This window comes from Diplotaxodon limnothrissa, linkage group LG18 (genome assembly GCF_057381915.1).
Source record: "Diplotaxodon limnothrissa isolate DT_005_m linkage group LG18, D_limnothrissa_male_GT1.1, whole genome shotgun sequence".
Lineage (NCBI taxonomy): Eukaryota > Metazoa > Chordata > Actinopteri > Cichliformes > Cichlidae > Diplotaxodon > Diplotaxodon limnothrissa.
In genome coordinates, this window is record NC_140613.1 from 961,108 (window position 1) to 987,510 (window position 26,403).

Below are 26,403 nucleotides of genomic sequence, written 5' to 3' on the forward strand. Positions count from 1 at the left end.
GAAAAAATGTTCATTTACCTGTTACTACCACACACCAAATCCGGTCATTGGTACTTTCTGGCTTGTGTAGCCACTACGTAACAAAAGCTCAACACTGTGCCTAGCATCCTGGAGCACGTCTGTTGTGTTTTGTACGTGCTTTGGAGCTTGTATGTGCTTTGTCTCTAAAAAAAAAAAAAAAAACATGGCTCGCGTCCTTCACGTCAAAGATCCGGCTCTAAGAGCTGTTTCGTTCGCAACCGACACATCACTACTCTACGAGACTGAAACTGTGAGAAGAACATTGGACTAGTTTCCCTTTGACTGTACAAATGTAGTTGTACTTTTTTAGTTGTTATTTAGCTCATGAGTATCTTACACAATGCCAGTCTTACATTCCTGTTGCATCTCATAGTATTAGACCCTTACCTGGCACTTCTATTTTAACTCTGTTATTTGTTGTTTATTGTATACTGCACATTTTTTACTCATTCTCATCCTGCTGCTGTAACACAGTTTTACCTGTGAGATCAAAAAAGTCAAACTTAAAATCACACATGCAAACGTGTGAGTGTGAATATTCTGTCTCTGTTAGACCTGTGATAGACGGCCAACCTGCTCCCTTACTCAGTGATCACCACAGTGGTTAGGTTGGCCGTCATGTTTGAGTTTTGGGTGGATAAAAAACAAAGAAAGAAAACAAACAGCTGTTGTGCATTTTTGGTTTATAACATAATTGTAAAATTCTAACTTTAATTCAACAACACAGTAGATTTCCAGGTGTATCAAAAAACTGAAAAGACAAAACAACAACAAATAAAAACATTAAAAATTGATCACATCGCAGTCTGACAGCTGAAGACATCAGGCTGATCTGACTGTTCAGGACAATAATGCAGAGGCTTCCTGCGCCGTAACAGTGGGTGTACAACAAGTTTCTGTAAAAAACGGTCGTGGTGGTGAGAAAAATGACCGTTACAGCAGGTATACTACTGCGTTAAGGTGGTTTAACTCTGAACCTTTAGAAACTCTCTACTTAGACACTGTTTTCTCTAAAAAGACTTCTAACCTGAGGGGTAGATTATGAATGGTAAATGGCCTGTATTTATATAGCACTTTTACTAGTCCCTAAGGACCCCAAAGCGCTTTACATATCCAGTCATTCACCCATTCACACACCCATTCACACACTGGTGATGGCAGCTACATTGTAGCCACAGCCACCCTGGGACACACTGACAGAGGCGAAGATGATATTAAGGGAACAACTGCACATTAGAGACCTGAAACTTACAGCAGCAAAAAGTAAGAAAAGATTTGCTTTAGCTTGTGGCAAATCTAAATTAATTGTATTACTTTCTTGTGTTGTGTGTTCTAATTGCTACAATTTAATCAGTGTTAAAGAGATTTAGCAGCAGATTAGAATGAGGTATAACAGCACAGTCACTTTTAAAGTGAAACTCTGAACACATTACCTGCTCCTGACCAGGTTATTAGTGTAAGTTACCACAGCGAATTAGATAAAAACAGCTACTTTTGTGACACAAACCTCTGACTTTTAGCTCAACACAGCTGAGCAATTAACCTTGTGTCAAAATACACCTCTCAGTGTGAGTTCTCATATGGCGCCACAACTGTGTTCTGGTTTTGAACCTTTTTTCACATCTTTGACAACAAAGCCACTGGGTTCAACAGCACCAACACGGAGCAGAAGACGCCTATTTAGCTATGCTATAAAACTATTCCTGCACCCGATGGCAACACAACAAATCTCTTCTATCACTTATAGAAGGTCCACAAAAAAGAATACTCAAGAATCCAGAAAATCCAAGCTAAACCAAGTTGTGGAACGACGGGAGCAAGTTGGGAAAATAAAAACTATACCAGCGGAAGATACAGCAGTCTTTCACACAAGGCCCTCATGAGAAAACGTCCCAGCGCCATAAACAAATCACAGGAGCCGTCTCACATTACATTTGTAAAGGCATGGCCCCGGTTTATGTAGTTGAGAAGGACAGCTTTCTGCTGCTTTGTGTGTGAGTTTCTTTTTGTTTCCGTACAATATTCTGCTCCTGCTGTGCAATATTTCAGCTATATGTGCAATCTCCATCCCTTAATGACCATAGCCCTTCCACCCTTATTTATTATTTACAATGTTTTATTATGACGTCTACATCATGTTTATAGTGTACATAGTGTTCTTATATTGTCTGTTCTTCTTCTTCCTTGTATATTGTTTTCTTTATTTTCACACTATGTGGTATTGCTTCAAAATTTCAGTGTGCAAGCAACTGTACATTGACAATAAGAGTTCTAAGGCAGGTCCACTGCCTGTTCAGATAGAGGGGGAGGAGGTGGAGGTGGTCAACAAGTACAAGTACCTCGGGCTGTGGGTGGACAACAAACTGGACTGGTCATGCAACACAGAGCACCTGTTTAAAAAAGCCCAAAGCCGACTGTACTTCCTCAGGAGGCTGAGGTCTTTTAACATCTGCAGGAAGCTCCTGAGGATGTTTTACCAGTCGGTGGTTGCTGGAGTACTTTTCTATGCTGTGGTGTGCTGGGGGAGCAGCACAGCAAAGAAGGACTCATCCAGGCTGGAGAAACTGATCAGGAGGGCTAGCTCTGTGGTCGGCATGAAGCTGGACACTCTGGTGACAGTGGCAGAGAAAAGGACATTAAAGAAACTGATGGACATTATGGACAATGCCAGACATCCTCTGCACACGGCCATTAACAACCAGAAGAGTCTGTTCAGTGACAGGTTGCTTCTCCCAAAGACAAGAACTAACAGACTTAAAAACTCCTTTGTCCCACACGCCATCAGACTGTTTAACTCCTCTCTGGAGGGGAGAGGGAGGGGAGACAGGAGGACAAAGGAGGGGGGAACAACTAAGCTGTAGTGCCTCTTCACCTCACTGTGCAAGAGAGATGGGCAGTAACGCGTTACTTGTAACGCGTTACTGTAATCGGATTACTTTTTTCAAGTAACGAGTAATGTAAGGGATTACTATTGCAAAAACGGTAATTAGATTACCTTTACTTTCCCGTAGGAACGCTGCGTTACTAAAACCGTGAACTTTTTGCGAGAATGTCTCATGACAATGACGCAAGCGAGTGCGACGGCTATGGTAGCTCGTGTGTCAACAATAGAAAACATGGAGTGAGGGATAGAGTACGATCGTGCAGCATTTAATACTTGGAAATACCGACATTATTTTGAATTTGACTCTTTAAAAAGCGACAAAAACATAAGCGTACGTTGTACACTCTGCATCGGAAGAAAACTTCTTTCTACGTCGAAAAATTCCACTTCCAACCTGAGCAAGCACCTAGCACGCTGCCACAAGAATGTTAAATTGACAGAAAACCCCCAGGATCCCCTCACTGACGTGACCGCTGTGGCTACCACATCTACTTCCACCGGGCAAACCTCAGATGGACCCACTCCTGCTAAACAGGTTAAACTAGACGTAAGAGCGACAGGACTTAGTGCCGCTGAACTGAAGAAGCTTGTCGCTGCCTATATCGTCGAGGACATGTTGCCGATTTCCACTGTTGACTCTGAATCATTCCGACGCATCGTAGAAAAAATACCAACTAAAAGTGGTGTCAAGCTGCCCCAGAGAAAGTCATTTGTAGGATACCTTGAGAGAGAATATGACAAAATGAACTCTAACTTGAAGGCTACACTCGAAGAGGCAGAGTTTGTTTCCACCACTGCTGACATCTGGACGGTAAATAATAAAAGTTTTATGGGTGTAACAGTTCACTGGATTAATTCCACATTACAACACAACAAGGCCGCTCTAGCATGCAAGAGAATTAGAGGCAGCCATACCTATGATGTAATTGGAGCAGAGATTGAAGAAATCCATTCATCATATGGACTACAAGGCAAAGTTATTGCCACTGTAACGGATAATGCATCCAATTTTGCCAAAGCATTCAGAGTATGTCAGCCCTGTCATTTGGAGTCTGAATCTGAAAATGAAGAAGGTGATGACGAGGAACTGACCTTTACTGATGTCATAGAAGCTCTTTCAGCTGCATCTGGTGATGCACAGTTCAGCCTCCCTCCACACTACAGATGTGCATCGCACACAATTAACTTGATTTCAACAAGCGATGTTGACAAACATCTAAATTCCTGTGCAGACACCAAGGCTGTATATAGGAGTAGCATTGCAAAATGTTCTGCTCTTTGGACTAAAGCAAGTCGATCAACATTAGCCTCTGAACAGGTGGAGGAAGTCAGTCGGAGGAAACTAATGGTACCGACATCCACAAGGTGGAATTCCCTGTATGAGGCCATTTCTAGAATCATCACAATTCCCTTGAATGAACTTAATCCCCTGTGTGTAAAACTGGGAATCAAGTGCCTTAATGAAAGGGAGTACCAGTTCTTGAAAGAGTACTGTACTGTGATGAAGCCCCTGACAGTGGCTCTGGACATCTTACAAGGGGATGAGTGCACCTACGGGGCTTTACTGCCAACACTCACAAGCCTGATGTCAAAGACCCTTGCCCTGAAAGATGACCTCTCTAGAATGACAGCCAGCCTTCCAGATGTCATTGTAAAGGTAAGATTATTATTAACTGCTTTGGGTGGATTTGTTAAATTTATTATACCATTCACAGTGGGTGGATGTTATACTTTGTTTTAAGCAGTGGGTACAATTATTAAAATGATAGAATAAAAGACCAAGTATTCACCCCTTGTTAAATATCAGGGACATTGATCATCATTAATCATGAATATTAATCATAATATCAACAAAAGCCTCAGCCAAAATTAAATCTCATACAGTATTGATAATAGAAAATATAGATGGTTTAGAGCTGTAAAGCCCACAAAATATTGACAATAGGTAATTATACAGTAAAATAATTTTATTCTTAGTTGCATCATATTGTATGTTACAGGCCATCAAGACTCGTTTTGATGCTGTTCTGGACAGCCAAGAAGGACTTCTCGCAGCGGCCACTTGTCCCAAGTTTAAACTTCGTTGGCTGAGAGATGAGCGTAGGAGAGAGTATGTGAAGGAGCTCCTGATAACAGAGTGTCGTAAAGCTGCTCCTGCAACTGAGAACACTAATGTGTCCCAAATCCCAGCCAGCCCAGCCGAAATGGACTTTTTTGAATTTCAGAATCAGCCCACAGAAAGCTTCTCAGCAGAAAAAGAAATAACTGACTTTTTAAGGTCAGGCTATGAGCTTGAGATTCTGAATCAGTTCCCAAATCTCAAAAAGATGTACATGAAATACAACAGTCCAACTCCATCCAGTGCACCAGTGGAACGGCTGTTCAGTTTAGGTGGATTGGTGCTTTCCCCAAAAAGGAACAGAATGTCTGATAGAAGGTTTGAGAAGCTTCTGCTGATGCGATATAACCACTGTTTCAGTCCAAAAGAAAACAATAAAACATAGGTCTTTTTCAGGGTTGCCACAAACTGAGACTGGATTAACAGCCTGAATGTAGCATGCAATAGCATTTTCTCTTTTTGTAATCTCAATATTATGCCTCTCTGCACTTTACCAACTGTTAAAAGATGTTTTTGTTAATTTTATTTATTTTATTTATTTATTTTTTGCTTTATTTATATGAAAAGATGTGTGTATACACAAAAATAATTTATGTTATATGCTGGAGTATGCAGAAATACAGTTTAAGCCTTTATTTTCTTAAAATATGGTGTAATGTGCAGAAATATGTTCAAATGTTAAACAAATTTATTAAAGTCAAAGACTGTTGAATTTAATTTAATTTTTGTTTGATGCACTGTTTATAAAGTTAAGATTAAAAGTAATAAACAATTTTTTAAAAAGACACTTTTCCATTTGATTCACTTTTATATGATGGATTATGCAGAAAAAATAGCATTGGCCCAAAAGGTCTATTGCTTTATCAAGCATTCAGGTAGTGTATCATGTTTTTTAAAAGTAACTAAGTAACTAAGTAATTAATTACTTTTGAAAACAAGTAATCAGTAAAGTAACGGGATTACTTTTTTTGAGAAGTAATCAGTAATCAGTAACTAATTACTTTTTTCAAGTAACTTGACCAACACTGCTGTGCAATACCTTTGTTAATAGTCAACGGTGCAATAGACCTCAATACTTGAAATGTGCAATTCACTTGTATTTTTATTTTTATTCCTATTTATTCTATTTATCCCCTTCGTATATTTTATTTATATTGTCTCTGTATAATATATATATATATATATATATATATATATATATATATATATATATATATATATATGTGTGTGTGTGTGTGTGTGTGTGTGTGTGTGTGTGTGTGTGTATTATATATATATATATATAATATTCTGTAACTCTGTAACTTCTGTCGGTGCTGTGCTTTTTTGGAAATCGAATTTCCCAGAGGAACCCACCTGAGGGATTAATAAAGTTCTATCTAATCTAATCTAAATCTAAGTCCTGAGTTCCTCACCTGTGTGAGTTCTTATGTGCTCCGTTAAATGACAGTTACGTTTGAACGTCTTCCCGCATGTTTTACAATTATATGGTTTCACACCTGTGTGCATTCTCATATGCGTCAATAAAGAACTACTATATCCAAACACTTTGCCACATGTTGCACAATGATATGGTTTCTCCCCAGTGTGTGATCTTGTGTGTTTCAGTAAATCACTGTTATATGAAAACCTTTTCCCACAAGTTGTGCAACAAAATGGCTTAACACCTGAGTGAGTTTTTGTGTGCTTCAACAAAGAACTAGCAGATATAAACGTTTTCCCACACATTTTACAAGAGAACAGCCTCTCACCTGTGTGGACTCGATAATGCCTTCTCATTATATAATCATACTTAAAGGCTTTTCCACAAACATCACAGTTTGAGGACTTTTTACTTTTATCAGAGTTACATTGACTTCCTGAGGTAGGTGGATATTCTGCATTGTTGCGACTTTTGTTTCCATTTCCAGCTGATCCTGAATCAAACTTCTTCCTTATTTCCTGATATTGGCTCTCACCTACAGCAGAGCTGTGAGAGAGAAGCTGGTTACTCTTTTGTTCTGGTTTACCGTAGTCACTTTCCTCATAATCAGCAGTCACCATGAAGGTATCAGTCTCCTCCTTCAGTATAACCTGTCTTCTCTCCTGATTGCTGCAAAGTTGCTCCTGTTCCTCATTAATATGAGGAAGCTCTGATTCCTTCTGGTTGAGACTCTCCCAGTTACAGAGCTGCTGGTCAGTGAGAAGCTCCTCCTTACAGACATGCTGCTGTGGGACGTCTGGAGAGACAAAAGGAGACAAGACAAAGAAATGATACAAGAAAAACACATGGGAGGAAATATACTGTGAAAACCAGCAAAAGTGCAGCAGTAAGGATAGACACACATTAAACTACGAGCTGATGTTGAAGATAGTTTGTTGCTTTATAAGAAAGCCCTCTGCAAAACCAGAACATCTTACTATTCATCACTGATTGAAGAAAATAAGAACAACCCCAGGTTTCTCTTCAGCTTTGTAGCCAGGCTGACAAACAGTCAGAGCTCTGTTGAGCCAACCAGCCCTTTAACGTTAACTAGTAATGACTTCATGAACTTCTTCACAAATAAAATTTAAACCATTAGAGAAAAAATTACTCAACCATCCCACAGATGTAATATTATCTACAGCTACTTTCAGTACCATTGATATTCATTTAGACTCTTTTTCTCTAATTGATCTTTCCGAGTTAACTTCAATAATTACTTCCTCCAAACCATCAACATGTCTTTTAGACCCCATTCCTACAAAACTGCTCAAAGAAGTCCTGCCATTAATTAATGGTTCGATCTCTAATAATCAGCTATGTACCAATTCAATTTTATTTATATAGCGCCAAATCACAACAAAAGTCACCTCAAGGCGCTTCATAGGTACAGAGAAAAACCCAACAATCATATGACCCCATATGAGCAAGCACTTTGGCGACAGTGGGAAGGAAAAACTCCCTTTTAACAGGAAGAAACCTCCGGCAGAACCAGGCTCAGGGAGGGGCGGGGCCATCTGCTGCGACCGGTTGGGGTGAGAGAAGGAAGACAGGATAAAGACATGCTGTGGAAGAGAGACAGAGGTTAATAACAGATATGATTCAGTGCAGAGACGTCTGTTAACACATAGTGAGTGAGAAAGGTGACTGGAAAGGAAAAACTCAATGCATCATGGGAATCCCCCGGCAGCCTACGTCTATTGCAGCATAACTAAGGGAGGATTCAGGGTCACCTGGTCCAGCCCTAACTATATGCTTTAGCAAAAAGGAAAGTTTGAAGCCTAATCTTAAAAGTAGAGATAGTGTCTGTCTCCTGAATCCAAACTGGAAGCTGGTTCCGCAGAAGAGGGGCCTGAAAACTGAAGGCTCTGCCTCCCATTCTACTTTTAAATACTCTAGGAACAACAAGTAGGCCTGCAGAGCGAGAACGAAGTGCTCTAATAGGGTGATATGGTACTACAAGGTCATTAAGATAAGATGGGGCCTGATTATTTAAGACCTTGTATGTGAGGAGCAGGATTTTGAATTCTGGATTTAACAGGAAGCCAAAACAGGAGAAATCTGCTCTCTCTTTCTAGTCCCTGTCAGGACTCTTGCTGCAGCATTTTGGATTAGCTGAAGGCTTTTCAGTGAGTTTTTTGGACTTCCTGATAATAATGAATTGCAGTCGTCCAGCCTGGAAGTAATAAATGCATGAACTAGTTTTTCAGCGTCACTCTGAGACAGGATATTTCTAACTTTAGAGATGTTGCGCAAATGGAAGAACGCAGTCTTACATATTTGTTTAATATGTGCATTGAAGGACATGTCCTGGTCAAACATGACTCCAAGGTTCCTCACAGTGTTACTGGAGGCCAAGGTAATGCCACCCAGAGGAAGAATCTGCTTAGATACCATATTTCTAAGCTTTTCAGGGCCGAGTACAATAACCTCAGTTTGATCTGAATTAAGAAGCAGAAAGTTAGCGGCCATCCAGGTCTTTATGTCTTTAAGACATTCCTGCAGTTTAACTCATTGGTGTGTGTTATCTGGCTTCATGCACAGATAGAGCTGGGTGTCATCAGCATAGCAGTGAAAATGTATGCTATGTCTTCTAATGATGCTGCCTAAGGGAAGCATGTATAATGTAAACAGAATTGGTCCTAGCACTGAACCCTGTGGAACTCCATAATTAACCTCAGTGGGTGAAGAGGACTCTCCATTTACATGCACAAACTGGAGTCTATTAGATAGATATGATACAAACCACTGCAGCACAGTACCTGTAATACCTACAGCATGTTCTAATCGCTCTAATAGGATATTATGGTCGACAGTATCGAACGCTGCACTGAGGTCTAGCAGGACAAGCACAGAGATGAGTCCACTGTCAGAGGCCATAAGAAGATCATTTGTAACCTTCACTAAAGCTGTTTCTGTGCTGTGATGAGCTCTGAAACCTGACTGAAACTCTTCAAATAAGCCTCTGCAGATGATCTGTTAGCTGTTTGACAACTACTCTTTCAAGGATGTTTGATATGAAAGGAAGGTTGGAGATTGGCCTATAATTAGCTAAGACTGCTGGGTCTAGAGATGCTTTTTGAGTAAAGGTTTGACTACAGCCAGCTTGAAGGTCTGTGGTACATAGCCGATCATTAGAGATAGGTTGATCATATTTAAGATCGAAGCATTAATTAATGGCAGGACTTCTTTGAGCAGTTTTGTAGGAATGGGGTCTAAAAGCCACGTTGATGGTTTGGAGTAGAGCTGGGCGATATGAGATTTTTTCATATCACGATATGTTTTTTTCATTTCAGGCGATAACGATATCTATCACGATATAAGCCAAATAACTATATTTGTAAGATTTAAATGTGCCGTTGCTCACAAGTAAAATGTGAAATAATCAGCAGCTTGTTTTTATTTAAATATTTATTTCCCATAATAAGTTCAACAGGGTAGATGTACTTAAGGAACATGAGACTTTTTCAGATAGATAAAGGCAAATATTGCAAACTACACAAAAGGCAGCCGCTAAAGCGTTTAAGTTTCAAAATAGAACAAACGAAACAGACTAAATTGTCAATTCCACTTAGAAACAAAATATTAATTCTAAAAATAAATCTTAGTTTGTTTTACAGAAGAACAGACAAAACTGACTAACTTTTGTCAATATCCAATAAACTGAGAACTAAAAGGAAATTCTCAATCTCTCCTTGTTGTATAGCTTAGCTTTTCAAACAGTTTTAACAGTTACTTTAGTCTGACAAAAGCCGAATGATGAATTAGCGCTTCCAGTCAGAGACTGAGGCTACGTCCACACGTACACGGGTATTTTTGAAAACGGAGATTTTCCGTTTTCGTTTTAAAAATAATCCCGTCCACACATAAAGGCAGAAATGAAGGAAAACGCTGCTATGAACATGCCAAAGCAGCAGGTGGCGCTAGATTCCTAACCGTGCAGAAATGTTGGCCAATCAGAAGTCTAGAAGCCTCGGTGGGAAAAAGTAAACAAAGCTGGGGCATAGAAGCAGAACCGAGTCGTATGTGTGGAGGGACTAACTGTGTGTATATGTAAGCATTTAAACACTGCAGAGAGTAGAATTAACAGTATTGTAGAAATTCATTTCACCGAAACAATAACGTGGCGCACAGTGTGACGCATGCACCAGTTTATTGTATTTCCAGACTTGCTTTCGGCACATTTACAGTGCACGCTACTCTGTTTTTAGTCAGACTTGAAATAGCCGAAATACCTTCACACTACAGAACTTCTATGGCTCTTCCGTTCGACAATCTCTCCGGCATTGCAACCATCATCTGTTTTCTCTTCGGTCACGCTCGGTTGATTTTTCTAGTCGGCACACTCATTTCCTCCATTACCCGCTGGCTGCTTCCCAAACAAACACACGTGTGGCTTGGCACTTGTGCTGTACGTAACAAGTCACGCGACGTGACGCTGCGGCTGTGATTGGTTCGGCTCTGCGTTACTTAATTTGGATTGGCTGACCTTTTTTTTTTTTTTTTTTTTTAAAGAGGACAAGAGCGGCGAGGTCTATCGCGATAGCTTAATTTCTCTATCGAGTAAAAGTTATATCGCGATACATATCGTTATCGTTCTATCGCCCAGCTCTAGTTTGGAGGAAGTAATTATTGAAGTTAACTCAGAAAGATCAATTAGAGAAAAAGAGTCTAACTTAACATCAATGGTACTAAGAGTAGCTGTAGATAATATTACATCTGTGGGATGATTACTGGTAATTTTTTCTCTAATGATAAAAATTTTATTAGTGAAGAAGTTCATGAAGTCATTACTAGTTAACGTTAAAGGGATGGTTGGCTCAAAAGAGCTCTGACTGTTTGTCAGCCTGGCTACAGAGCTGAAGAGAAACCTGGGGTTGTTCTTATTTTCTTCAATCAGTGATGAATAGTAAGATGTTCTGGCTTTGCGGAGGGCTTTCTTATAAAGCAGCAAACTATTTCTCCAGGCTAAATGATGATCCTCTAAATTTGTGACACGCCATTTCCTCTCCAGATTATGAGTCATCTGCTTTAGGGTACGTGTTTTAGAATTATACCACAGAGTCAGGTACTTCTGATTAGAGACCTTAGTTTTCACAGGAGCTACAGTATCCAGAGTTGTACGTAGTGAGGAGGTGAAATTATTAACAAGATAATCGACCTCTGTTGGGGTAGCGTTCAGATAGCTGCTCCGCTCTGTGTTGGTACAGGGCACAGGCCTTCAAGCTGGCTGTAGTTAAACCTTTACTCAAAAAGCATCTCTAGACCCAGCTGTCTTAGCTAATTATAGGCCAATCTCCAACCTTCCTTTCGTTTCAAAGATCCTTGAAAGAGTAGTTGTCAAACAGCTAACAGATCATCTGCAGAGGAATGGCCAAACCCCCGCAGCTGCCAACCCAATGTGGGAGTGAAAAGAGGAGGTAAGTGACGGAAGTGACGGACAAGGTAAGCGACTCATGTTGTAACTGACGTCAGACGCCGGAGATTTTGGCAGAAAATTAAAGCAAATGGTAGTTTAGATTTGAATAAATTCATTTAAGCTTCAGTATTACCAAATGCACCTATCAATTGTCTTATAACTAACAATACTTGTCCAAATCATCTCCAACACCCTGGAGAACAACGGGGAGAGTTTAGAGGCTCTCCAAAATTACATTGATCAGTGCTTCCAGGATCTCGTTATGAAGAAGGCTCAAAGTGCATCTTCCCCGGCCAAATCTGAGACGCCGTTGTCGAAAAGATGTCGAGAATCCCTGGAGTACAGCCAGCAGCAGGTGGAAACACTCGCTGCTGAAAATGCCACGCTAAGGGAGTCGGTGAAATGTCTCACAGACAATGTTACTCAGCTAAATAGAGAAAATAAAAAAATAAAAGAGACAGTTATTGATCTACAAGCTTGTGGCATGCGTAATAATCTTGTATGTTCTGGTATTCCAGAAGCCGCTGGAGTAGACGTGGAGACTACGGTAAAAAGCTTCATCAAAACCCACCTGAAGCTGCCGGAGGACACGGTGAAGAACATCACCTTTGATAGAGTGGATCGCATCGGCCCCATGCGGGCTGTGACCGGGAGACCACGTCCTATTGTGGCCAAATTCGGCCACTTCAAACAAAAGCAACATGTGAAAAGCCGCGGCAGGGAATTAAAAGGAACGGACTTCAGCGTGAACGACCAGTTCCCCAAAGAGATCTTGGAACGACGCAGGGTCCTCTTCCCATTCTGACGCGGCTTCATCCAGAAGGGCTCCCGCGCTGTCATCACTGTGGACCGGCTGTACGTGGACGGACAGCTCCACCGCGACCCGAACATCACTCCGTGGCTGTATTAACCTCACACCAGATAAGAATCAGCTGCACCATTTCCCTATCCACTCACACTAACTTGCATTAACATCTGTTTAACTTACCAGCATCAAATCGCATCTTAAAGTGTGATTTCATAGCAGAATTAACACCGTCACTCTCCGTCAGTGATTTAATGGTTTAGTGTTTCCGTTTTTTTTTCTTCTCGTCCCCCACCCTCCTTTTCCCCCTCTTGTTTTTATGCTGCTAACCCTTGTCCTTGATTTCTTTCTTTTTTACTTTCTTTCACTGCTTCGATCACCTGCTTCCAGACTCATCCACAAACAACATCCTTTATTTCGATTGTCATCATTTTAGGTGGGGGAACTTGCACAATCGGTGGCTGACTAAATACTTTTTTGCCCCACTGTATGTATGTATGTATGTATGTATGTATGTATATATATATATATATATATATGTATATATATATATATATATATATATATATATATATATATATATATATATATATATATATATATATATGAAGAGAAAACAAATTAAAATGATTTATTATTCCAGATCAATATTATGTTTCCAACATTTGTCCACACTAGATTTTGCTCGACTAGACATTTACAAAATTGTACTTCATCCTCATCATCCTCATCTCTCTCATCATTAATATTCTCATATTAGAAAACTGAAGCAGCAAGAACCAAATGAAGTGTTGCTGCCACGTGAAAGACTTCAACTGGATCCTTTTTTTTTTTTATTTATGATGTTTGCAACTTTCACAAGTTTCACAGGACACATGAAGCTGTTTAAAATGATTCCGCCTAAACAAACTCATTCAGTGATGAATTCAGGTTGAATAAAATGCTCAAATCCGGCCTGATTTCAAAGCTTTACAAGAATTATTCAATAGAAAGGAAAAGCGGGACAGAGCGGGGAGGAAACGACCCAGGGTGGACACGACACTTCCGGGAGCTTTTCGGCACATCGGTCCCTCTCTGAACCAGACTCACAAATCTCCTGATCCTAACTTTGTTTCACTAAATAATTAAGAGAGAAATCCAGGCTGATTTCAGCGCCTGCTGTTTGAATGCAGCGCAGCGCAGTCCTGTCCTCTGTTTGCTCTTTGTTAGCTCACATCAAAAAGTCCTCACAATCAGAAACGTCCCGCAGAGCTGTGATCAGGATCCTCCCTCAGAGGGACACTCACCTGTCCTGTGCAGCTTGATTTGGGGTTTCCAGGTGATATCCAGCAGTCTGCGCTGACGGTCGATCTCTTCCTCGTACTGGACGATCGTTTTTTCAAACTCCAAGAATATTTGTTCAGCAGCAGCAGTTAGTCGCTCGTTGATGAACTCTCTCAGATACTGAACTGAAGGCATCGTTGCTGCCGCAGCTCACACACTCAGCTCACACAACAACACAACAGTCTCTGTGCTCAGGCACACACACGTGGGACGGTAATGACGCCTTTGTTTGTTTACTTCCGCCTGTGTCACATGGTGAGCTTCCGGCAGTAGACAATAGCTACCTTTTGTTCCTGGTTAAAGTCTAATTTTGTGGCAGTCCAAATCCAATTTATTTTTAAAGCACATTTAAAAAACAGAAAGTTTGCCCAAAGTGCTTCACAAAGATAAAAGATAAACACTCACATAAAATAAAACAAAGAGAATAAAAAGATTACATCAGCTCACACCGGTCCAAACACTATTGAAAGAAAAGATGTGTTTCAAAAGAGACCAAAGGAGCTTGCAAAGAAAAGCGTCTGGACTTCTTTAAGTTGCTTGAAGACGTTTCACCTCTCATCCGAGAAGCTTCTTCAGTTCTAAGGTCAAATGGTGGAGAGTCCCAGATATAAACCTAGTGGGAGTTTCCCCCCACAGAGGGACAAAAGGACCCCTGATGATCCTCTAATCGCCTGAGCCAAGGTGTGAAACTGGGTGTGGGTCCCAATCAGCCAGAGTTTCGGGTGTGTTCATTGTGAAACCTGGCCCCACCTTATCATGCGAATTCCTGAGGTCAGATGGCCCAGGATGTGAGTGGGCGTTAAGGCGTCTGGGAAGGATCTCAAAACTGGATTATAGATGGCAGACAGTTGGTGTCGTAAACCCCCGCCTCTGTTCAAAGATGGTCGCTCACAGTGGACATAGATGGCTTCTTTCACTCCTCTTTCAAACCATCTGTCCTCTCTGTCCAAAATGTGAACATTGGCATCCTTGATCCTGTTTCAAAAGAGAATTAAAAGCTGGAAGCAAAGATGGCCGTCTGATATTTGAAGGCAACGTTTTCCAGGTTTGGGAGCCTCAACTGAAAAAGCTCGTTCTCCTCCAAGTTCCAGTCTAGTTTTTGGGGACAACCAAAAGCAGCCGGACGGCTGATCTAAGGGAATATGAGGCTGAAGTATATTATTAGTCCTTTATTTTTCCAGTTAAAAATCTCACTGAGATTAAAATTCTCGTTTCCAAGAGAGACCTGGCAAAGGTATCAGAAAGGTATGTAGGAGCAAGACCATTTAGGCATTTACGAACCAACGTTAGGACTTTGAAATTAATTCTGAGATAAACAGGAAGCCAGTGAAGAGAGGACAGGTGAGATATGTTGATGCCTGTGTGTACCAGTTAAGAGACGACACAGAACTGATTTGTTCATTATATTTAAAATCCGAGTCCACAATGACTCCCAGATTTGTGACATGCTGTTCGATGTATGACCCAAGTCAACCACAATTAATAAGCGGATTGCACGAGTTATTATTAGTGCTGGATGTAATTACTTCTGTTTTGCTGTCATTGAAGCTCAAAAAGTTCAGAGCCATCCAAGCTTTGACCTCTTAAAGGTAGTTTAAAAGGAGTTGTATGGAGCCTGGATTATTAGGTGTTAAAGGAAGGTAAATTAGGCAGTCATCTGCGTGGCAGTGGAAGGATATCTCAGTTTGTTGCAGTAAATGAATAAATGATTGTGAGCAGCAAGGCTGCAGTGAGAAGAGAAAACAGATCCATGAATGACTGAAGCTCCATGCAGGATGTGGAATAAAAACAAAGGAAATTATTTTGACTGTTTAGCTTTCAGTGCTGACTTTCATTTAATTTTTAATACACAACTGAACAAATCCATCATACTCATACAAAAATATCAAAGACAAAAGAGCAGAAACTGCAGCAGCTTCTTTTTCGGCTGCTGTATCAAATAAAAGGAGCAAAATCTCCTTCATCTGTGTCACTGCGTTAGTTTTCAGGTCTTTCAAATCTGACTCCAACAGTTTTCTCGGTGTTATATTTATTATTACACAAGCTGTAAATGTTTATTTTTTACAGATTTACATAAATGTAACGTTTTATTTTCAAAGTGGAGCCCAGACGTGAGTGTTTAGTGGATGTTCTTTGGCTCAGACACCACAGAGAGAAGAACCAGATGCTCTGTGTGAACAAATTGAAGCAGGAAAACTTTAAAAGCAGCATCACATCACATGAGAGCAAAAGCAGCTCCTCCTCCTGACTGCAGAAACCTGTCTGACTCCAGCTGTGAACATCAGACCACTCACAGCTAACTCCCAGTGAACATCACTTCCAACATTTCTCCTCTGGAAACATGGAAAAACTGGCTGTGATTTGGATCTTTGCAGCTCTCGTAGGTACGTATGTTTCTGACAGGAACACCTGAAGTTCAAAGACATGTTTACAGCGTTACAGATCCAGTTTGGATTTTCTTTGAGCTCACTGTGTTTTTCCAATGATGGACATGTGACTGTGGAACAGAGCTGTAAATATAACATGTTGTTTCATCAGCAGGTAACAGCTTGGAAGATGATATTACTGCCAGCAGTGCTGAAGTGTTTTCATCAGAGGGCCGTACAGTTACTGTGTCCTGTAACTATTCAGTTAAAGCTGATAATCTCCAGTGGTATCGACAGGATCCTGGATCAGCTCCTCAGTTCCTTCTCCTCATCACTGATACGAGTGAGCTGAGTGTGCTGAGAGCAACTCCCCCAAACCCTCGACTGACTGCTGCACTGGACAAGGAGAGAAATCGAGTCAATCTGGAGATCTCCTCTGCTGCAGTGTCTGACTCTGCTGTGTACTACTGTGCTCTGCAGCCCACAGTGACAGGAAACAGCAAAACTCTGTACAAAAACCTTTGGAGCAAAGACAACAGAATACTCCACAACATCCACTAGAGGGAGCCACACACTGTTACACCTCTGATTCTTGTGTCATTGGACTGATGACAAAGACAACAGAGAAATGAAGCAGTAAAGATCAGAGACAGAGACAGAGCTGCTGTGGAAGCACAAAACTATTTGATTGGCTCAGGAATTAAACTCGGCCCCGCCCACTAAAGTTGAGCTCATCCAATGACATTATTTGTTGGTCATTGTGCTGCAGTGGAAGAACATTGTTCATGTGCTGTCTGTCTGGCTTTAATAACTCCAAAGACATGTTGCTGCACCTCTTTTTGCTTCTATCTCACATTATAGGTGAGTTTAAGAACAGGGATTAAAGTTTAGTTGAAGCTGCTGCATTAAGCAGATATACAGACTGCATTTCACTACTTTTCTTCTTTCTTTTTCCAGGACTAACAGCTGGAGACTCAATCACTCCTCAACAACCTGAAGTCACTGAAACAGAAGGAGAATCTGTCAAACTCACATGTAGCTATGAGACGAGTGATGACATAGTTTACCTTCACTGGTACAGACATGATTCTGACCTTCAAGCTCCTCAGTTTATACTCTGGAAAGGAGCAAGATCTCGGAGTGATCGTCAATATATTCCTGATAAACGTTATAAAACCCAAACATCTTCTACATCAACTAATCTGACCATAGCAGCCCTAACCCTGGCAGACACAGCTCTCTACTACTGTGCTCTACAAACACAGTGATACAAAGTGTAGAAGAGGCTGTACAAAAACCTGAACACAGATATCTGACTACTCTTCAAAGAGGAGGGAAGTGGTATTCAAAGCACAGCTTCATATCAGATGGATTCTGCTAATTCCTGTTTTATCAGAGTCACTGTGGTTACAGCTGCTAATGAAACACTGTGGGAGGATTCACATGAGCAGCAAATCCACATCAACCACAAACCAACACTTCATATCAGCACCAACAGTCAGGAGGAAACATCGTCGCTGTCTGTGGTCCTGAAATGGAAAGAATCTGATATTTAAATGTTGTGAAAGTTTTAGTGTCTCTGGTCACAGGACAGTCTGACAAATGAGATCCCAACCCCTTCATAAAATTTCAGTATTTCTTTGTTTTTTCTCTTTTGGTTTAAGGGATGGCATGAAGCCAGGGCTCTGCTTGACTTCTTGAAAATATGTGTTGGTGACAGAATTACAGAAGTTGCTCTTGCAGGAAATCAAAAATAAATTTTGATAAATAAAAGAAGAACAATCTTCCTTTGATTTTAGTGTCTTCTCTGGTGTCATGTGTTACAAAATGTAGTTAGATTTACCGTAAAATACTGGCAGCTGTGGTTGCTAGAACTTTACCATAACCACAGGGGAATACGATATTACTGTTTGTTTTTGTCAGTTTTGTGTATTTCACATTTTTGAATGGTTCTCAGTAAAGAACATTAGAGTTGGCTGGCATTTTACAGCCAACAATGCTTATGGTTAAATCCAAAGGAAATCGCAGAAATCATAGATCTGTTGTAAACCAAGATACAAGTTCATAAAGCAGTGTTGAAATCTTTGCACATATAAATATGAAGGATAATCCATAGTGTCATGAAAACAATAATAAATTAACGACCCACAACATGGAGATTTATGCCCACCAAACTGAAGGATCTCAAAGTTCAAACTTCAAGGATCTTTTACACTCATACGGAGAAGAACATTTACTGCATGATGAAGAGCAGTAATATTTCCATACACAGTCAATCAATAAATATGAATATAAACTAACTGCATGCAATGATGGATGGTGTCACAGGCAAACCTCCCCCCTGCCAAATATGTTTCTTCTACATAGTGGAAGAGGTTCTCCTCTTTTTCATTACAATGGGACAAAAGCATCTCCTGAGCACCCTCCACATACCTGGAACATACTCATGAACCTGTCAATGTACAGGCTATGATCAGCTGACCTGCTGCTCTTTGTCGATTTAAACAACAGATTTTAGATGTCAGCAGATGTTTCACAGCTGTCCTCTCTAATTTCCGATCCCTTATTGTGATTTTAACACAATACTGCAAACTAACCTGTGTATCCTGCACAAAACTACTAAACATTATTTTCACACAAAATTTCAATAACAACATTAGTATATCAGTATGCCTCACAACATGAAAATGCATAATTTATCAAAACACATCATAAACATATCAAAAACCTGGCCTCCTGCTCCGAGTCAACCCACCTTACCTGCTGGTACAAAACGGGCCCCAGCCCTCTGTTCAAAGCGTCAGTCAGCAGAATAAAAGGGAGGGAGAAGTTAGGTGTGTGTAGCAGGGGTTCCCCTCAAAGAGCTTTCTCCACCTGCACAAACGCCACCTGGCACAGCTCCATCCACCACACCAGATGTGGGGCACCCTTTCAGGTGGTCAGCTCCACAAAGCCGGGCATGAACCAATAGTAGTAACCGTCCACCCCCAAGAACCGACTCACCTCCTTTTTGTCTTGGGATGCGGACGCACCTGCCCACCTCCAATAGTATACGTCCCTCTGTGTAACTGCACACTTCTCCGGGTTGGCCTTGAGCCCCGCCCGCCTCGAAGACTCCAGGACCCCAGCGACCCTTGCACATAGAATAGAATAGAATAGAATAGAATAGAATAGCCTTTATTGTCATTGTACAGAGTATAATGAAATTGGAGTGCCACTCCCTTGGTGCAAGATAAATAATAAATATAAATGTAAAATATAAAAAGTACAATAAAACAATCGCAAGTATTCAAACAATAGTAAGTACGATATATACAGAATAGCAGCATAATATAATGGCAGTGACGGTATGGAATAGGTTCAATTGTTTTTGTGCTTATTTACTACGGTGATAGCTCTGGGAAAGAAGCTATCCCTGAATCTGTTTGTCCTGGTTTTATGTGACCTGTACCGTCGGCCTGACGGTAATAGTTCAAACAGTTGGTTGCTGGGGTGAGAGTGGTCCTTGATGATATTGCCAGCTCTGCTGAGGTACCGAGAGTTTGCAGTGACCTCCAGGCTGGGCAGAGAGCAGCCAGTGATCTTCTGGGCTGTGTTGATGACCCTCTGCAGTACTTTCCTGTCCGCAGCTGAGCACCCTGCATACCATGTTGTTATGCCGTACGTTAGGATGCTCTCTATGGTGGCTCTGTAAAATGTCACCAGCAACCTCTTCTCCAGGTTGTTCCTCCTGAGCACTCTCAGAAAGTGAAGATGCTGCTGGGCCTTTTTAACCACCGCCGTGGTATTTGCAGTCCAGGAGAGGTCATCAGAGATGTGCACGCCCAGAAACCTCATGGAGTGTACCCTCTCCACACAGTTCCCGTGAATGTAAAGTGGGGCCGGGTCTGCTCTGCCCTTCCTGAAGTCCAAGATAAGTTCTTTAGTTTTCGTGGTGTTCAGTTGGAGGTTGTTAACTGAACACCATTCAGTCAGTCTGTTGACCTCATCTCTGTAATTCAATTCAATTCAATTCAATTTTATTTATATAGCGCCAAATCACAACATAAGTCGCCTCAAGGCGCTTCATAGTCCGACTCTGTAGTCCGACTCATCCCCCCTTGAGATGAGTCCAACCACTGTGATGTCATCCGCGAACTTTATGATGGTGTTTGAGAGATGGTAGGGGACCAGTCGGATGTGTAGAGCGTAAACAGGAGGGGACTCAAAACACATCCTTTTTTTTTTTTTTTTTTTTTTGCCTGTCCCGTTTGGCTCTTTTGCATCAGAATTGTTGTCTAAAGGCAAAGAAAGATGCCCAACGGATTTACTTTACCAAATTGACCATCCCAGCCTTGCCGTAATGGTCTATTTGATTCACCTTTTATTGTTTATTTTATTTTCACTTGCTGAATACGGGACAGACTTGACTGGAGGAAAGAAGGGGAGAAAGAAAGAGGGAAAGAGAAACAATGCATATATCAATCACCTGGATCACCTGCTGAGAAAGAAAAAAGAAAACAAGCAGAAGAGAACAAGAGTAATAGAATAAACAACATCACAATGATATATGGGAATATGACAGTAAATACTAAATATTAAACATTATTGTGCAGCACATAAGATCAACAGAACACAGTGTGCTTTGAGGTAGGAGCCAAAAAGGGTGTAGTTTGTGGGTGTGATCACCCGTGTGTACACCTGTGAGTATGGACGCGCTTGTTTTTTTAAAAGGTTCCTTCATGTAATGATCTGCTAGAGGGTGTGGGGGGGCCACAGCCCCGTCCTCCAGGGCATGAAGCAGGTATGGAGGAGATCAAAACTCCAGACATCCAGAGGCCCCCAGAACACAAGAGACCAAGGAGGACCAACAGAGGGGCAGCCGCGCCACTGTCCCAGAAAGAGCTGAGGAGAGTCCCAGATGAGGGCTCACTCATCAGCCGCGGAGCAGAAGCCAGGGGGAGTTGCAGTGACGCGCCCGTGAGCTCCGCCGGCAGCCAGCTGTGCCTGAGTGACCGAGCCCCAGGCCGAGAGGCCGGGGGCACCCCACCTCCGAAGTGGCCCGAGCGAGCCCCAGGCTCCAGGCCCCGATAAGCGGTCGCCAAGGGGTGAGCCGGTGTGTACCTGGACGCCCATCCCTAGACACAAAGAACCACCAACGCACCGATGTCTGAGGGAGTCCGCCACTGGCAGGGGAAGTGGTGGTAGGGGGAGATAGGCCTCCATACCTTGGAGGGCCTAAGATGTCCCCAGAGAGGTGGCACCTGACACCCAACCTGACATATAGACACAGACATACAGGCACACACAGACACAAACATCCATTCCCACCCTCATGCTCTCATATGCACTTACTCCACACTCAACCAACGTGGAGACAGACATAAAGAGACGCTGTACACACGATCACACTCCCCAAGCGTACTCTACGAACCGGGTCTAGGTACCCTTGCCCCTGGAGGGGGGAACTGCACCCAGACCCAGGTGGTGTTACCCTTTTCCCTGCGGTGGGGGGAGGCAGACCGCCCCGACTCCGCAGCAGCAGGGAGGCCCCACACTCCAGACCGCAGTCGGACGGCCAACTCCTCCTCCTAGCCCCCCCGCTCCAGCAGGTCGCAGAGAACGGGGGTGAGAAAAGACTCCAAACCTCCCTCCACCCGCTCATTGTAGTGTTGATGCATGTGTGTTCTAAGGTGCATTTAAAACCCAGGAGGGCATGGAGCTACCTGCCAGAGAGCAGCAGGTAAGCGCATAGTCCCTCCTGCTAGCCCTCAATGTCTACGTGTATTTAAAATTGAGAGGTGGGCAACGACGCCAGGGGTGAGGTGTACACCCTGATGGTACTTTGGATTCCGTGTATCGTGCCCACCCCCAAGATCCTATATGTATGTGTAATGAGAGTGTGAGTAATGTGAATGTCTAAGTTGTGGGATAAAATTGAGGCAGAGGCATCCAGAAGGGGACAGAGGGGGGGGGGGATGCCTCCTCTGCACCCTGGTGACATACCCCTACTCCAAGGCCCTGCATGTGTGGGTGGTTGTGGTGGAGCGGGAAGAGGGAGGCAGCTGGAGATGGGGAGGGAAGGAAGGGAGGGGCAAGTGACCCCTCCCTGGGGCCAGCTCCCCCGCTGACCCCAGTAGGCACCCCATACTCCGCGACCCGCCAGGGAAAGGGGGCCCAGGCCCATCCAGACCAGGGCCCAGTGCAGCAGCGCCGCCCGGCCCCACAGAGCCCGGGACAGTCCACCCAACCCCACCACAGAGAAAACTGCACCCACCCCACCATCCACTCATCTTCCAGACTACATAAGACAATAGACGCCCAGGCTGAGATCTTCCTCCACCTCTCCTGTATCTCCCCCTCCTGCAGAGAGTTCCTGAGGAGAGGAAAGCTCCTGCAAGATGTGAGAAACCATTAGCAAGATAAGGTGAGAGGTGGCGGAGGTAAGTGACGGAAGTGACGGACAAGGTAAGCGACTCATGTTGTAACTGACGTCAGACGCCGGAGATTTTGGCGGAAAATTAAAGCAAATGGTAGTTTAGATTTGAACAAATTCATTTAAGCTTCAGTATTACCAAATACACTTATCAATTGTCTTATAACTAACAATATTTGTCTAAATAATCTCCAACACCCTGGAGAACAACGGGGAGAGTTTAGAGGCTCTCCAAGATTATATTGATCAGTGCTTTCAGGATCTCGTGATGAAGAAGGCTCAGAGTGCAGCTTCCCCGGCCAAATCTGAGACGCCGTCGTCGAAAAGACAACGCTCCAAGGTTTGGAGGCCTATCTCCCCCCACCACCACTTCCCCTGCCAGTGGCGGACTCCCTCAGGTGTCGGTGCGTTGGTGGTTCTTTGTGTCTGGGGGTGGGCGTCCGGGTACACACCGGCTCACTCCTTGGCGGCCGTCTCTTCTCCCCTTTGGTTTTCTTTCTCTCCCTCTCTTTCTTTCATTCTCTCTCCCTGTCCTATCCCCCAGTCATGTCTGTCCCGTTTGTAGCAACTGAAAATAAAATAAATTCATAATTATAATAAAGGTCAATCAAATGGACCAATATGGCAAGGCCATGATGATCCACTTGGTAAAATAAATCCGCTTGGCATCTTTCTTGGCCTTAAGACAACAATTCTGATGGCTAAAGATCCAAACGGGACACACAAAAAAAAAACAAAAAAAAAAACATCCACATAGATGGCAGGACCCAAGGTTTCCCAGCAGAACATTGCCCAAAGAATTATACTGTTTCTTCGCACAGTGCATGATAAGCGATGCACACACACACAGCTATCTGATGTAAAAGAAAATTTGACTCATCAGACAAGGGCACCCTCTTCTATTTCTATGTGGTCCAGATCTGATATATTCTGATATGCATATGTCCCTGTTGTTGGCACTTTCGTTGGCAGACAGGTATCAGTATGGGCACCCTCACTGGTCTGCACCTATGCAGCCCCAACTGTGATGCACTGTCTATCCTGACACCTTTCTATCAGAACCAACATTAACATGTTGGAACAGTCCAAAGTAATTCCACACTATGTGAATAATCATAAGTCCATAACCTAGACACCTATTGCTGATGTGCTTTGTGCAGTGGATCCGTGAAAGTATCACTAAACTGGCCTACATTAAAAAAAAAAAAAGAAAAAAAAAAAAAAAGGAAAGACAACGCCCGGCAGATTCCCCCGGCTCAACATCGCCAGCCGGCAAAGATATTGCCGACATACTGGAGTCAATCGACAAGCGATTGTCCAGTTTCGACGCAAGGCTGTCCTTGGTGGAGATTCTTCACTGAGAATTTAAATGCTTGCGAGAATCCCTGGAGTACAGCCAGCAGCAGGTGGAAACGCTTGCTGCTGAAAATGCCACGCTAAGGGAGTCGGTGAATTGTCTCACAGAAAATGTTACCCAGCTCAATAGAGAAAATAAAAAAATAAAAGAAACAGTTATTGATCTACAAGCTCGTAGCATGCGTGATAATCTGGTATTTTCTGGTATTCCAGAAGCCGCTGGAGAGGACGCGGAGACCACGGTAAAAAGCTTCATCAAAACCCACCTGAAGCTGCCGGAGGACACTGTGAAGAACATCGTCTTCAATCGGGTACATCGCATCGGCCCCATTCGGGATACGGCCGGGAGACCACGTCCTATCGTGGCCAAATTCGGCCACTTCAAACAAAAGCAACATGTGAAAAGCCGCGGCAGGGAATTAAAAGGAACGGACTTCAGCGTGAACGACCAGTTCCCCAAAGAGATCTTGGAACGACGCAGGGTCCTCTTCCCAATCCGACGCGGCTTCATCCAGAAGGGCTCCCGCGCTGTCATCGCTGTGGGCCGGCTGTACGTGGACGGACAGCTCCACCGCGACCCGAACATCACTCCGTGGCTGTATTAACCTCACACCAGATAAGAATCAGCTGCACCATTTCCCTATCCACTCACACTAACTTGCATTAACATCTGTTTAACTTACCAGCATCAAATCGCATCTTAAAGTGTGATTTCATAGCAGAATTAACACCGTCACTCTCCGTCAGTGATTTAATTGGAATGTTTACGTTTTGTTTCTGGTTTCTTTTTTCCTTCTCGTTTTTTTTTTTTTTTTCCCTCCTCTCTTTTCCCCCTCTTGGTTTTATGCTGCTCACCCCTGTCCTTGGTTTCTTTCTTTATTCCTTTCACTGCCTCGATCACCTGCTTCGACACTCATCCACAAACATCCTTTATTTCGACACATACGCACCATGCGCTCAACGGCAGCACATTTACTTCAGTCAGACAGCGCACACAGTCGTTTAGGATACACACACTTAAGCCAAGCCTACTCATATTAGTAACTATGCAAACACAAAGTCAGACTCAGGGAGCATCTCGCCACACATTTTTTCTCTCTCTCCTTCTCTTTATTTATGAACAAGTGACGTATTCTCTCCACCTGTCTAAGCGACGCACACAGCATACATCCCTAGTTATACACAAACATCTATGGGTGCACTGAGGTTCATTACATGGAATATAAATGGAGCTGGCTCCAGAGAAAAGAGGTTAAAAATATTTAACCAACTCAAAAATCTACAGGCAGATGTTGTCCTTTTACAAGAGACCCACAGACCTCTTAGAGGTTCGAATGAACTTAAAACACCTGAGTTTGCTAATGTGTTCTCAGCTTGTTATAATTCTAGACAAAGGGGAGTAGCAATTTTAATACATAAAAATATTAATTTCACAGTACTCGATACAGTTATAGATCCAGAGGGCAGATTCTTAATCATTAAACTATCTATACTTGATAAAAAGCTATGTATTGCAAGTGTATATGGTCCAAATGTTGATGATCCCTCATTCTTTCACGGTTTTTTCAGTGCACTCTCTGAACACTTAGATGACACACTCAAAACACATCCGTGTGGAGACCCGGTGCTGATTGTGATGGTGCTGGACCGGTGGGGGCCGAGTCTGACAGACTGTGGTCTATTTGTCAGGAAGTCCTTGATCCAGAGGCAGATGGGGTGGAGAGTCCCAGGTGAGACAGTTTCTGGACCAGGATCTCCGGGATGATATGATTGAATACTGAACTAAAGTCAAGAAAGAGCATTCTCACATAGCTTCCTCGGTGCTCCAGGTGACTCAGCGCAGTGTGGAGCGCTATGGTGATAGCGTCCTCAGTGGATCGATTTGTCCTGTAGGCAAATTGGTGGGGGTCCAGAGTGGGAGGCAGACCGGCCCAATGTTGCTTTGGATGATAACATCATCCAGGTATGCAGCAGCATATGTAGCGTGCAGCCACAGCACCCGGTCCATGAGGTGCTGGAAAGTAATAGTCCAAATAAGCTGAACAGAAGTGTGATGAATTAATACAACCCGTACGGCGTGGAAAAGGCAGTTTTTTCTTAGACTTTGCAAACAAGGGAATCTGCCAGTTGCCCTTGGTTAAATGCAGCATTGTGAAAAAACCCAGCAGCGCATAACTGGTCCAGGAGCTCGTCGACCGAGCGCATGGGATAAGCATCAAAGCGAGACACTTCA

The 26,403-nt window shown here is 42.7% G+C and overlaps 1 protein-coding gene across 1 annotated transcript in view; it reads right to left on the minus strand.

Annotated features, from left to right (window-relative positions):
* Positions 1 to 6,419: 6,419 nt before the first annotated feature.
* Positions 6,420 to 26,403, minus strand: part of LOC146612731 (uncharacterized) — a 28,511-nt gene continuing 8,527 nt past the window's right edge. The window contains exons 2-3 of the mRNA XM_085377495.1: positions 13,997 to 14,216; positions 6,420 to 7,243 (exon numbers count right to left, since the gene is read on the minus strand). Of these exons, the coding sequence (XP_085233621.1) occupies positions 6,420 to 7,243; positions 13,997 to 14,168 (996 nt within the window). The 5' untranslated portion in view covers positions 14,169 to 14,216. The remainder of the gene's footprint in view (positions 7,244 to 13,996; positions 14,217 to 26,403) is intronic.